The sequence below is a fragment of the Oncorhynchus masou genome, chromosome 5 (assembly GCF_036934945.1).
Source record: "Oncorhynchus masou masou isolate Uvic2021 chromosome 5, UVic_Omas_1.1, whole genome shotgun sequence".
In the NCBI taxonomy this organism is placed as follows: Eukaryota; Metazoa; Chordata; class Actinopteri; order Salmoniformes; family Salmonidae; genus Oncorhynchus; species Oncorhynchus masou.
In genome coordinates, this window is record NC_088216.1 from 91,636,507 (window position 1) to 91,650,778 (window position 14,272).

General features: G+C 44.1%; 1 protein-coding gene across 1 annotated transcript in view; it reads right to left on the reverse strand.

Annotated features, from left to right (window-relative positions):
* Positions 1 to 14,272, reverse strand: part of LOC135540443 (sarcolemmal membrane-associated protein-like) — a 147,829-nt gene that overhangs the window by 76,928 nt on the left and 56,629 nt on the right. The window contains 5 exon segments of the mRNA XM_064967071.1: positions 2,338 to 2,388; positions 2,595 to 2,763; positions 3,269 to 3,406; positions 13,917 to 14,057; positions 14,139 to 14,210. Coding sequence (XP_064823143.1) covers positions 2,338 to 2,388; positions 2,595 to 2,763; positions 3,269 to 3,406; positions 13,917 to 14,057; positions 14,139 to 14,210 — 571 coding nt within the window.

Genomic DNA, 14,272 nt, shown 5'->3' on the forward strand with positions numbered 1-14,272 from the left:
CCTACTGCACATCCCATACAGTATGGTGGTTACTGCTACTGCACATCCCATACAGTATGGTGGTTACTGCTACTGCACATCCCATACAGTATGGTGGTTACTCCTACTGCAAATCCCATACAGTATGGTGGTTACTGCTACTGCACATCCCATACAGTATGGTGGTTACCCCTACTGCACATCCCATACAGTATGGTGGTTACTCCTACTGCACATCCCATACAGTATGGTGGTTACTGTTACTCCTACTGCACATCCCATACAGTATGGTGGTTACTCCTACTGCACATCCCATACAGTATGGTGTTTACTGTTACTACTGCACATCCCATACAGTATGGTGGTTACTGCTACTGCACATCCCATACAGTATGGTGGTTACTGCTACTGCACATCCCATACAGTATGGTGGTTACTCCTACTGCACATCCCATACAGTATGGTGGTTACTCCTACTGCACATCCCATACAGTATGGTGGTTACTCCTACTGCACATCCCATACAGTATGGTGGCACATCCCATACAGTATGGTGGTTACTGCTACTGCACATCCCATACAGTATGGTGGTTACTCCTACTGCACATCCCATACAGTATGGTGGTTACTGCTACTGCACATCCCATACAGTATGGTGTTTACTGCTTACATACAGTACTGCACATCCCATACAGTATGGTGGTTACTCCTACTGCACATCCCATACAGTATGGTGGTTACTGCTACTGCACATCCCATACAGTATGGTGGTTACTGCTACTGCACATCCCATACAGTATGGTGGTTACTGCTACTGCACATCCCATACAGTATGGTGGTTACTCCTACTGCACATCCCATACAGTATGGTGGTTACTCCTACTGCACATCCCATACAGTATGGTGGTTACTGCACATCCCATACAGTATGGTGTTTACTGCTACTGCACATCCCATACAGTATGGTGGTTACTGCTACTGCACATCCCATACAGTATGGTGGTTACTGCTACTGCACATCCCATACAGTATGGTGGTTACTGCTACTGCACATCCCATCAGTATGGTGGTTACTGCTACTGCACATCCCATACAGTATGGTGGTTACTCCTACTGCACATCCCATACAGTATGGTGGTTACATCCTACTGCACATCCCATACAGTATGGTGGTTACTCCTACTGCACATCCCATACAGTATGGTGTTTACTGCTACTGCACATCCCATACAGTATGGTGGTTTACTGCTACTGCACATCCCATACAGTATGGTGGTTACTCCTACTGCACATCCCATACAGTATGGTGTTTACTCCTACTGCACATCCCATACAGTATGGTGTTTACTGCTACTGCACATCCCATACAGTATGGTGGTTACTCCTACTGCACATCCCATACAGTATGGTGGTTACTGCTACTGCACATCCCATACAGTATGGTGGTTCCCACCACATCCCATACAGTATGGTGATTCTGCTGACTGACATCCCACACAGTATGGTTACTCCACTGCACATCCCATACAGTATGTTGGTTACTGTTACTGCACATCCCATACAGTATCATGGGTTGTCCTACTGCACATCCCAACAGTATGGTGGTCAGTAGATTATAACATGGATGGTGTTTACTGCTACTGCACATCCCATACAGTATGGTGGTTACCAGACTGCACATCCCATACAGTATGCCAGCCCACCCAGACTGCACATCCCACAGTATGGTGGTTACCTGCACATCCCATACAGTAGACCGCACATCCCATACCCAGTTACCGCTACAGCACATCCCATAGCCCACCAGAGCCTGGGTACAGCCCATTCTTGATGAACACCATGTACAGTAACCAGTAGCGAGCTGCTGTTCACCCAGAACCGCAAGACCGGACCCAGACCGAACAAAGAACAACCAGCCCACGGAAGAAGTCAGTAGATTATAACATGGAGGAGTTAGCAAGGTAGACCCAGACCGCCAGCCCACCCAGCCCGCCAGCCCACCCAGACCGCCAGCCCACCCAGACCGCCAGCCCACCCAGACCGCCAGCCCACCCAGACCGCCAGCCCACCCAGACCGCCAGCCCACCCAGCCCACCAGCCAACCCAGACCGCCAGCCCACCCAGACCGCCAGCCCACCCAGACCGCCAGCCCACCCAGACCGCCAGCCCACCCAGCCCACCAGCCCGCCAGCACCCAGACCAGCCCACCCAGCCCGCCAGCCCACCCAGACCACCAGCCCACCCAGACCGCCAGCACACCCAGACCACCAGCCCACCCAGACCACCAGCCCACCCAGACCACCAGCCCACCCAGACCACCACTCACCCAGACCACCACTCACCCAGACCGCCACTCACCTAAACTGTTGTTGTCCTTGATGCTTTTCTCCTGCAGCTGTTCTAAACCAACTGGAAACAACAACAATAGATTAGAGGATGTGGAGTGACTAAAACAAGCCAATCCTAGATGACACGTTTCTCCTGCTGGGGTTCGGTTAGGGAAAACTTTTCCCCACACAGTGACATCTCAGGGGTAGAGTCATAAATCGAGAGGAGATGGACCGATAACCAACGCAGCAACGGTCTGCAGCACCAGTGTGTGTGTGTTATATTACCTTGCAGGGCAGTGAGGCGTTCGTTAGAGAAGTCGTTATCAGCCTGTAAGGCCTCAAAGCGGGCCTGTAGAGCCTGTTCCTTCTCCTCCATCTCATCAATACAAAGCTGCAGTTCCTTCTTCTCCATCTGACCCCTCTGAGTCAACTCCTCCTGACGACCCTCTGCCAGCTACACACACACACACACACACACACACACACACACACACACACACACACACACACACACACACACACTATTATGCTATGGGTACTTTTGGTTGGGATGGTCACTCAATAGCAATATCACTCATCTCTGCCACACCAAGTCAAGGCTTATTCCACCTCCCCAACCCCTGGCACTTTTCTCAAGGAATCCTTACTCCGTTTCCTGGATCCCATCTCCTCGCCTCTTTCTCAAAACCAATTGGAGAAGATCCTTGGTTAAGGACCCTGTACCTTATTGGAGGTGGTCACAGAGGGGGAGGGACCCTGTACCTTATTGGAGGTGGACACAGAGGGGAGGGACCCTGTACCTTATTGGAGGTGGTCACAGAGGGGAGGGACCCTGTACCTTATTGGAGGTGGTCACAGAGGGGAGGGACCCTGTACCTTCTCCAGCACAGGTGAGAAGGAGGCGAGGAGATAGGAAGCGAGGAATAAAGCTAATTGAGATAGAGTCCTCTAACCATCACCTTTATCTTGTCAGTGAGGTCCTTGATCTCGTTGACAGCGCCGTTGTATTTATTAGCCAGTTCTCTGAGCTCTTCATGGTTCCTCTCATTCATCTCCTTCAGGTGGGAACACTCATCCTCCGTGTTACTGAGGCTTCGCTAAAAGGAAGGGGAAAAAAGGAGATCATCAATATGGAACTCGACCCAGCCTACAGTCAGCCAGGACAAGTTGAATCATGTATTTAACCACTCCACCCAGCCTACAGTCAGCCAGGACAAGTTGAATCATGTATTTAACCACTCCACCCAGCCTACAGTCAGCCAGGACAAGTTGAATCATGTATTTAACCACTCCACCCAGCCTACAGTCAGCCAGGACAAGTTGAATCATGTATTTAACCACTCCACCCAGCCTACAGTCAGCCAGGACAAGTTGAATCATGTATTTAACCACTCCACCCAGCCTACAGTCAGCCAGGACAAGTTGAATCATGTATTTAACCACTCCACCCAGCCTACAGTCAGCCAGGACAAGTTGAATCATGTATTTAACCACTCCACCCAGCCTACAGTCAGCCAGGACAAGTTGAATCATGTATTTAACCACTCCACCCAGCCTACAGTCAGCCAGGACAAGTTGAATCATGTATTTAACCACTCCACCCAGCCTACAGTCAGCCAGGACAAGTTGAATCATGTATTTAACCACTCCACCCAGCCTACAGTCAGCCAGGACAAGTTGAATCATGTATTTAACCACTCCACCCAGCCTACAGTCAGCCAGGACAAGTTGAATCATGTATTTAACCACTCCACCCAGCCTACAGTCAGCCAGGACAAGTTGAATCATGTATTTAACCACTCCACCCAGCCTACAGTCAGCCAGGACAAGTTGAATCATGTATTTAACCACTCCACCCAGCCTACAGTCAGCCAGGACAAGTTGAATCATGTATTTAACCACTCCACCCAGCCTACAGTCAGCCAGGACAAGTTGAATCATGTATTTAACCACTCCACCCAGCCTACAGTCAGCCAGGACAAGTTGAATCATGTATTTAACCACTCCACCCAGCCTACAGTCAGCCAGGACAAGTTGAATCATGTATTTAACCACTCCACCCAGCCTACAGTCAGCCAGGACAAGTTGAATCATGTATTTAACCACTCCACCCAGCCTACAGTCAGCCAGGACAAGTTGAATCATGTATTTAACCACTCCACCCAGCCTACAGTCAGCCAGGACAAGTTGAATCATGTATTTAACCACTCCACCCAGCCTACAGTCAGCCAGGACAAGTTGAATCATGTATTTAACCACTCCACCCAGCCTACAGTCAGCCAGGACAAGTTGAATCATGTATTTAACCACTCCACCCAGCCTACAGTCAGCCAGGACAAGTTGAATCATGTATTTAACCACTCCACCCAGCCTACAGTCAGCCAGGACAAGTTGAATCATGTATTTAACCACTCCACCCAGCCTACAGTCAGCCAGGACAAGTTGAATCATGTATTTAACCACTCCACCCAGCCTACAGTCAGCCAGGACAAGTTGAATCACCCACTCCACCCTACAGTCAGCCAGGACAAGTTGAATCATGTATTTAACCACTCCACCCAGCCTACAGTCAGCCAGGACAAGTTGAATCATGTATTTAACCACTCCAGCCTACAGTCAGCCAGGACAAGTTGAATCATGTATTTAACCACTCCCCAGCCTACAGTCAGCCAGGACAAGTTGAATCATGTATTTAACCACTCCACCCAGCCTACAGTCAGCCAGGACAAGTTGAATCATGTATTTAACCACTCCACCCAGCCTACAGTCAGCCAGGACAAGTTGAATCATGTATTTAACCACTCCACCCAGCCTACAGTCAGCCAGGACAAGTTGAATCATGTATTTAACCACTCCACCCAGCCTACCAGGACAAGTTGAATCATGTATTTAACCACTCCACCCAGCCTGTTGGTTTACTACAGTTGAATCAGCCAGGACAAGTTGAATCATGTATTTAACCACTCCACCCAGCCTACAGTCAGCCAGGACAAGTTGAATCATGTATTTAACCACTCCACCCAGCCTACAGTCAGCCAGGACAAGTTGAATCATGTATTTAACCACTCCACCCAGCCTCAGTCAGCCAGGACAAGTGTAATCATGTATTTTACCATGTCTAATAGACAAATGTTTTAAGATGTTTAGCAACGTTGTGCTGTACTGAACAGGCCCCAGCCAGGTATGAAGGTCGGTCTCACCTCGACCTCTGACAGCTTCCTGACCACCTCGTCTCAAATCTAACCCTATCGAGCTGATTTTGTAACATTGCTGTGGGCACAGCCAAACAACGGATGCAATGGATTCGACTTCCGGCTTTACTCCCTTACTGAAGTGCCAGTGGCAAACTTGCCAGAGTCAATTATTAGAAAGAGTCCATTTCTAGACTATAAAAGGTCAAATATACAAGTCTAAGTGTCATTTTATAATAACTGAATTGAAGTTGGCTTGAAAAAGTTTAGAGTTTATGCCGCGACCGTTAGTGGTAGATGGTGGCATTCTGTCTCTGCACCACACTATCACACAGGGGAGTTATAACGCTGATCTATCGGTAATCTAAACTGTGGAACAAATGTACTATCTTTTCCTAGATTATTGGAGGTGTTGTCAGTCTGAGAGTCTCTCTTCTCTGGCACTAGAGTCCTGCATCAATTCAAAAAAATAAAGGTGGCCTGGAATTAAGACAGAGCTTGGGTAAATACAAATGGGGGAATGTCACATGACATGTATTGACGATTTTTGAAAAATAGGCACAGTGTGCTTTTGGTTTCTCTCCCACTAAAAACAGAAAGAAATCATTTTAAATAACAAACGGTCTGTATTTACCAGAGTGAAAGAGTGATATCCCTTCTATATAAAGTGAAACGGAGTCCTTCTTTGCTGATGTACAGAAGAAACTGAATGAAAGAGTCCAGTGAGGATTTGAGTGACTCCCTCATTCTTGGCTTTGGATCAAAATAATTAAGTACCAACATTATTTCTGATAGTCTTGAATAAATAAATGTTTTGACCAAGTTAAGCTGCTCATGTGGGTGTTAAATTATTTATGACATTATGGTTACAATGAAGAATGTAAACAAAATAAATCCTCATCATAATGAATAATCCGATGCGTGTTACAAGCTTCATTTCCTCTTGTTTGTACTCATTTTATCTCCAGCATCACTCTGCCTCAGGGCCTCAAACGGCACCATTTTGTTTCTCTCGGTCGTCCACACGCACTTTAAACATTTGGATAATAAAGCATTTAAAAGGTGGACATTGGTTGATTTTAATAGTTCTGGACACCCATACCTTTTTGATTTTGTAACATTGCCAGAAGGCAGATTATTATAACCTACTGCAGGCCTAACACCTATGTGTTTAACCTTCTGAATTAACGATTGTACTGAAGATAGAAGCAGCCTCTTAATGAGTTCAGAGAGCCGATCTGTTATCCGACCATTATTCTTATTAACCCTGCATTATAATTACATAAACTCCCCTTAGATATTCTCTGTTGGGTTTTACATTTCTAAATCAATATCACAGACCAGATTTTCCCCTTGGATATTTAGAATCCTCCAATCCTCAAAATGTAATTAGATCTACAGGGACATTTTATTGATCTGCCAGTATTTTCATATAGATCCGCCCCTCTTAATGAGTTCCGAGAGCCGAGTCATACCAATTATTAATGGATTATCTACCATGGCAACCACTTGTTAGGAAACATTTTTAAATTATGTGTCTTTTTTTTTTTTATCGAATACAATAATATATTTGTACCACTAGATGCAGTGTTTTTATTTACAGTAGTGATGACATTTGAGGCATTTTTTACTAACGTAGCAGGCTGTGAATTCTGCTAACAACGTTTGCACGATGAGCTATTAGCAGGACAATAGACTCTTCAACCTTTACAAGAGGATAGTCTAATAGCTCGGCTACTGTAGTCCCCCAAACTTAGACTGTATGAAGGACTCTAAAGGTTTACATTTCTAACTCCAAACAATACGAAACGTAACAGATCAGCTAACAATACGGCAGTTAATAAAATCAGCTAACAATACTGCTTTAACAAAATGGCAGACATATCAGCTAACAATACGGCAGATCAGCTAACAGAAACAATACGGCGATCAACTAACAGAAACACGAGTATCAGAAACAGAAACAATACGGCGGCAGATCAGCTAACAGAAACAATACGAGCAGATCAGCTAACAGAAACAATACGGCAGATCAGCTAACAGAAACAATAGAGTATCAGCTAACAGAAACAATACGGCGTATCAACTAACAATACGGCAGATCAGCTAACAGAAACAATACGGCAGTATCAACTAACAGAAACAATACGGCAGATCAACTAACAATACGGCAGATCAGCTAACAGAAACATCAGCTAACAGGCAGATCAGCTAACAGAAACAATACGGCGATCAGCTAACAGAAACAATACGGCGATCAGCTAACAGAAACAATACGGCGATCAGCTAACAGAAAAATACGGCGATCAGCTAACAGAAACAATCAGCTAACAGAAACAATACGGCGATCAGCTAACAGAAACAATACAGGCAGATCAGCTAACAGAAACAACACGTATCAGTGTATCAGCTAACAGAAACAATACGGCAGATCAGCTAACAGAAACAATACGGCTAACGTATCAGCTAACAGAAACAATACGATCAGGCAGATCAGCTAACAGAAACAATACGGGAGATCAGCTAACAACAATACGGCGATCAGCTAACAGAAACAATACGGCGATCAGCTAACAGAAACAATACGGCGATCAGCTAACAATATCAGGTCTATAGATCAGCTAACAGAAACAATACGGCGATCAGCTAACAATAATCAGCTAACAATACGGCGATCAGCTAACAGAAACAATACGGCAGATCAGCTAACAGAAACAAGACGGCGGCGATCAGCTAACAGAAACAAGACAGGCGTCAGATCAGCTAACAGAAACAACACGGCAGATCAGCTAACAGAAACAACACGGTGTATCAGCTAACAGAAACAATACGGCGATCAGCTAACAGAAACAATACGATCAGCTAACAGAAACATTCGGCGATCAGCTAACAGAAACAATATGGCGATCAGCTAACAGAAACAACGGCGGCGATCAGCTAACAGAAACAATACGGCGATCAACTAACAATACGGCAGATCAGCTAACAGAAACAATACGGCAGATCAGCTAACAGAAACAATACGGCGTATCAACTAACAATACGGCGATCAGCTAACAGAAACAATATGGCGATCAACTAACAGAAACAATACGGCGATCAACTAACAATACGGCGATCAGCTAACAGAAACAATACGGCGATCAGCTATGGCGATCAGAAACAATACGGCGATCAGCTAACAGAAACAATACGGCGATCAGCTAACAGAAACAGAAACAATACGGCGATCAGCTAACAGAAATCAGCTAACAGAAACGGCAGATCAGCTAACTAGAAACATCATAATCAGCTAACAGAAACGTATCAGCTAACAGAAACAATACGGCGATCTAACTAACAGAAACAATACGGCGATCAGCTAACAGATACGGCAGATCAGCTAACAGAAACAATACGGCGATCAGCTAACAGAAACAATACGGCGATCAGCTAACAGAAACAATACGGCAGATCAGCTAACAGAAACAATACGGCGATCAGCTAACAGAAACAAGAAACAATACGGCGATCAGCTAACAGAAACAATACGGCGATCAGCTAACAGAAACAATACGGCAGTATCAGCTAACAGAAACAATGCGATCAGCTATCAGAAACTAATCAGTATCAGAAACAATACGATCAGCTAACAGAAACAAGATCAGCTAACAGAAACAATACGGCAGATCAGCTAACAGAAACAATACGGCAGATCAGCTAACAATACGGCGATCAGCTAACAGAAACAATACTGAGTATCAGCTAACAGAAACAATACGGCGATCAGCTAACAGCGTAAGCTAAATACGCGATCAGCTAACAGAAACAATACGGCGATCAGCTAACAGATACGGCGTATCAGCTAACAATACGGCGATCAGCTAACAGAAACAATACGGCATATCAGCTAAAAGAAACAATACGGCAGATCAGCTAACAGAAACAATACGGGATCAGCTATCAACTAACAGAAACAATACGGCGATCAGCTAACAGAAACAATACAGCGATCAGCTAACAATACGGCGTATCAGCTAACAGAAACAATACGGCAGATCAACAGAAACAACACGGCGATCATCAACTAATCAGCTAACAAGGCGTATCAGCTAACAGAAACAATACGGTGTATCAGCTAACAATACGGGCAGATCAGATCAGCTAACAGAAACAATACGGCAGATCAGCTAACAGAAACAATATGGCGATCAGCTAACAGAAACAATATGGCGATCAGCTAACAGAAACAATATGGCGATCAACTAACAATACGGCAGATCAGCTATCAGAAACAATACGGAGTATCAGCTAACAGAAACAATACGGCGATCAGCTAACAGAAACAATACGGCGTATCAGCTATCAACTAACAAGCGGCGATCAGCTAACAGAAACAATACGGCGATCAGCAGATCAACTAACAGAAACAAGAAACAACGGGCGATCAGCTAACAGAAACAATACGGCGATCAGCTAACAGAAACAATACGGGTATCAGATCAGCTAACAGAAACAATACGGCGATCAGCTAACAGAAACAATACGGCGATCAGCTAACAGAAACAATACGGCGATCAGCTAACTAACAGAAACATCATAACGGCGATCAGCTAACAGATCAAACAATATCGGCGTATCAGCTAACAGAAACAATACGGATCAGATCAGCTAACAGAAACAATACGGATCAGATCAGCTAACAGAAACAATACGGGCAGATCAGCTAACAGAAACAAGCTACGGCAGATCAGCTAACAATATCAGCTAACAGAAACAATATCAGCTAACAATACGGCGATCAGCTAACAATACGGCGATCAGAAACAATACGGCGATCAGCTAACAGAAACAATACGTATCAGCAGATCATCAACAGATACCAGAAACAATACGGCAGATCAGCTAACAGAAACAATACGGCAGATCAGCTAACAGAAACAATAACGGCGATCAGCTAACAGAAACAATACGGATCAGATCAACTAACAGAAACAATACGGCAGATCAGATCATCAGCTAACAATACGGCGATCAGCTAACAATACGGCGATCAGCTAACAGAAACAATACGGCGTATCAGCTAACAGAAACAATACGGCGATCAGCTAACTAACAGAAACAATACGGCGATCAGCTAACAGAAACAATACGGAAACGATCAGCTAACAGAAACAATACGGTATCAGATCAGCTAACAGAAACAATACGGCGATCAGCTAACAGTATCAAACAACACGGCGATCAGCTAACAGAAAGAATCAGCTAACACGGCGTATCAGCTAACAGAAACAATACGGCGTATCAGCTAACAGAAACAATACGGCGTATCAGCTAACAGAAACAATACGGCGTATCAGCTAACAGAAACAATACGGCGTATCAACTAACAATACGGCGTATCAGCTAACAGAAACAATACGGCGTATCAGCTAACAGAAACAATACGGCGTATCAACTAACAATACACACGTATCAGCTAACAGATCAGCTAACAGAAACAATATGGGGCGTAGATCATCAGAAACTAACAGAAACAATACGGCGTATCAACTAACAATACAGGCAGATCAGCTAACAGAAACAATACGGCAGATCAGCTAACAGAAACAATACGGCAGATCAGCTAACAGAAACAACGGGCGTATCAGCTAACAGAAACAATACGGCAGATCAGCTAACAGAAACAATAACAGGCGTATCAGCTAACAGAAACAATACGGCAGATCAGCTAACAGAAACAATCACAGATCAGCTAACAGAAACAATACGGCGATCAACTAACAAACAATACGGCAGATCAATCAGCTAACAGAAAACAATCAACTAACAATACGGCAGATCAGCTAACAGAAACAATAATGGAGTATCAGCTAACAGAAACAATACGGCAGATCAGCTAACAGAAACAATACGGCATATCAGCTAAAAGAAACAATACGGCGATCAGCTAACAGAAACAATACGGCGATCAACTAACAGAAACAATACGGCGATCAGCTAACAGAAACAATACAGCGTATCATCAACTAACAATACGGCAGATCAGCTAACAGAAACAATATGGCGATCAGCTAACAGAAACAACACGTATCAGCAGAAACAATCAGATCAACTAACAATACGGCGATCAGTATCAACTAACAGAAACAATACGGCACGGCAGATCAGCTAACAGAAACAATATCAGCTAACAGAAACAATGTATCAACTAAACAATACGGCGATCAGCTAACAGAAACAATACGGCGATCAGCTAACAGAAACAATATGGCGATCAGCTAACAGAAACAATATGGCGATCAACTAACAATACAGGCAGATCAGCTAACAGAAACAATATGGCGATCAGCTAACAGAAACAATATGGCGATCAACTAACAATACGGCGATCAACTAACAGAAACAATACGGGATCAGCTAACAGAAACAGATCAGCTAACAGAAACAATATGGCGTATCAACTAACAATACGGCAGATCATCTAACAGAAACAATACGGCAGATCAGCTAACAGAAACAATATGGCGATCAACAGAAACAATACGGCGATCAGCTAACAGAAACAATACACGGCGATCAGCTAACAGAAACAATACGGCAGATCAGCTAACAGAAACAATACGGCGATCAGCTAACAGAAACAATACGGCAGATCAGCTAACAGAAACAATACGGCAGATCAGCTAACAGAAACAATACGTATCAGCTAACAGCAGATCAGCTAACAGAAACAAATATCAGCTAACAGAAACAAGTATCAGCTAACAGAAACAATACGGCAGATCAGCTAACAGAAACAATATCATCAGCTAACAGAAACAATACGGATCAACTAACAATACGGCGATCAGCTAACAGAAACAATATGGCGATCAGCTAACAATCAGCTAACAGAAATATGGCAGATCAGCTAACAGCGGAGATCAACTAACAATACGGCAGATCAGCTAACAGAAACAATATGGCGGATCAGTATCAGCTAACAGAAACAATACGGCAGATCAGCTAACAGAAACAATAATCAGCTAACAGAAACAACGGCAGATCAGCTAACAGAAACAATACGGCGATCAACTAACAGAAACAATACGGCGATCAACTAACAGAAACAATACGGCGATCAGCTAACAGAAACAATATGGCGATCAGCTAACAGAAACAATACGGCAGATAGCTAACAGAAACAACGGCGATCAGCTAACAGAAAGTATCAGCTAACAGAAACAATACGGCGATCAGCTAACAGAAACAATACGGCATATCAGCTAACAGAAACAATACGGCATATCAGCTAACAGAAACAATACGGCAGTATCAGCTAACAGAAACAATACGGCGATCAGCTAACAGAAACAATACGGCGATCAGCTAACAGCAGTATCAACTAACAATACGGCGATCAGCTAACAGAAACAATACGGCGATCAGCTAACAGAAACAATACGGCGATCAGCTAACAGAAACAATACGGCGATCAGCTAACAGAAACAATACGGCAGATCAACTAACAGAAACAATACGGTATCAGATCAACTAACAGAAACAATACGGCGATCAGCTAACAGAAACAGAAACAATACGGCAGATCAGCTAACAGAAACAATACGGCGATCAGCTAACAGAAACAATACGGCGATCAGCTAACAGAAACAAGAAATCAGCTAACAGAAACAATACGGCGATCAGCTAACAGAAACAATACGGCGATCAGCTAACAGAAACAATACGGCAGATCAACTAACAAAACGGCGATCAACTAACAGAAACAATACGGCGATCAGCTAACAGAAACAAAACGGCGATCAGCTAACAGAAACAATACGGCGATCAGCTAACAGAAACAATATCAGCTAACAGTACGGCGATCAGCTAACAGAAACAATACGGATCAACTAACGATCAGCTAACAGAAACAATACGGCGTATCAGCTAACAGAAACAATACGGCGATCAGCTAACAGAAACAATACGGCGATCAGCTAACAGAAACAATACGGGCAGATCAGCTAACAGAAACAATACGGCGATCAGCTAACAGAAACAATACGGCAGATCAGCTAACAGAAACAATACGGCGATCAGCTAACAGAAACAATACGGCGATCAGCTAACAGAAACAATACGGCGTATCAGCTAACAGAAACAATACGGCAGATCAACTAACAGAAACAATACGGCGATCAGCTAACACGGCGTATCAAACAATACGGCGTATCAACTAACAATACGGCGTATCAACTAACAGAAACAATACGGCGTATCAACTAACAATATGGCGTATCAACTAACAGAAACATACTAATGCAGGGATTTCTATATTCATTAAAACAATGCATAAGCATGGAGGAAGTTAAACCCATTGTTACCACGTTTGGCTTCCGTGTTTTAAAACGGTTAGAAAATGAGGTGGATTGAACAGATAGGCCAGTCTCACCTCAACCTCTGACAGCTTCCTGGCCACCTCTATCTTCTCCTGCAGGACCCTCCTCAGGGACTCTTTGGCAGTAATCTCATAGTTGTACTTGTCTTCTTGCAGAGTTACCAGCTCGTTACGCATACCATTCTCTGTTTGGTTCTGACGAGAAAGAGAGAGAGTAAAAGACGTCCCCTCAAAACAACTCCTAACCAAATACAAAATATTTGTACATGTTCTTACTTTAGAGTAGGACTGTAGCTGGTTGCCCATCACCTCTAGTCTGGAGAGAAGCCGGTCCTCATCTATCAGAGCCTAGAAGAGAGCAAGAGAGAGAAAGGTCAATACACCATAACCTAACCATAAACACAATAAGC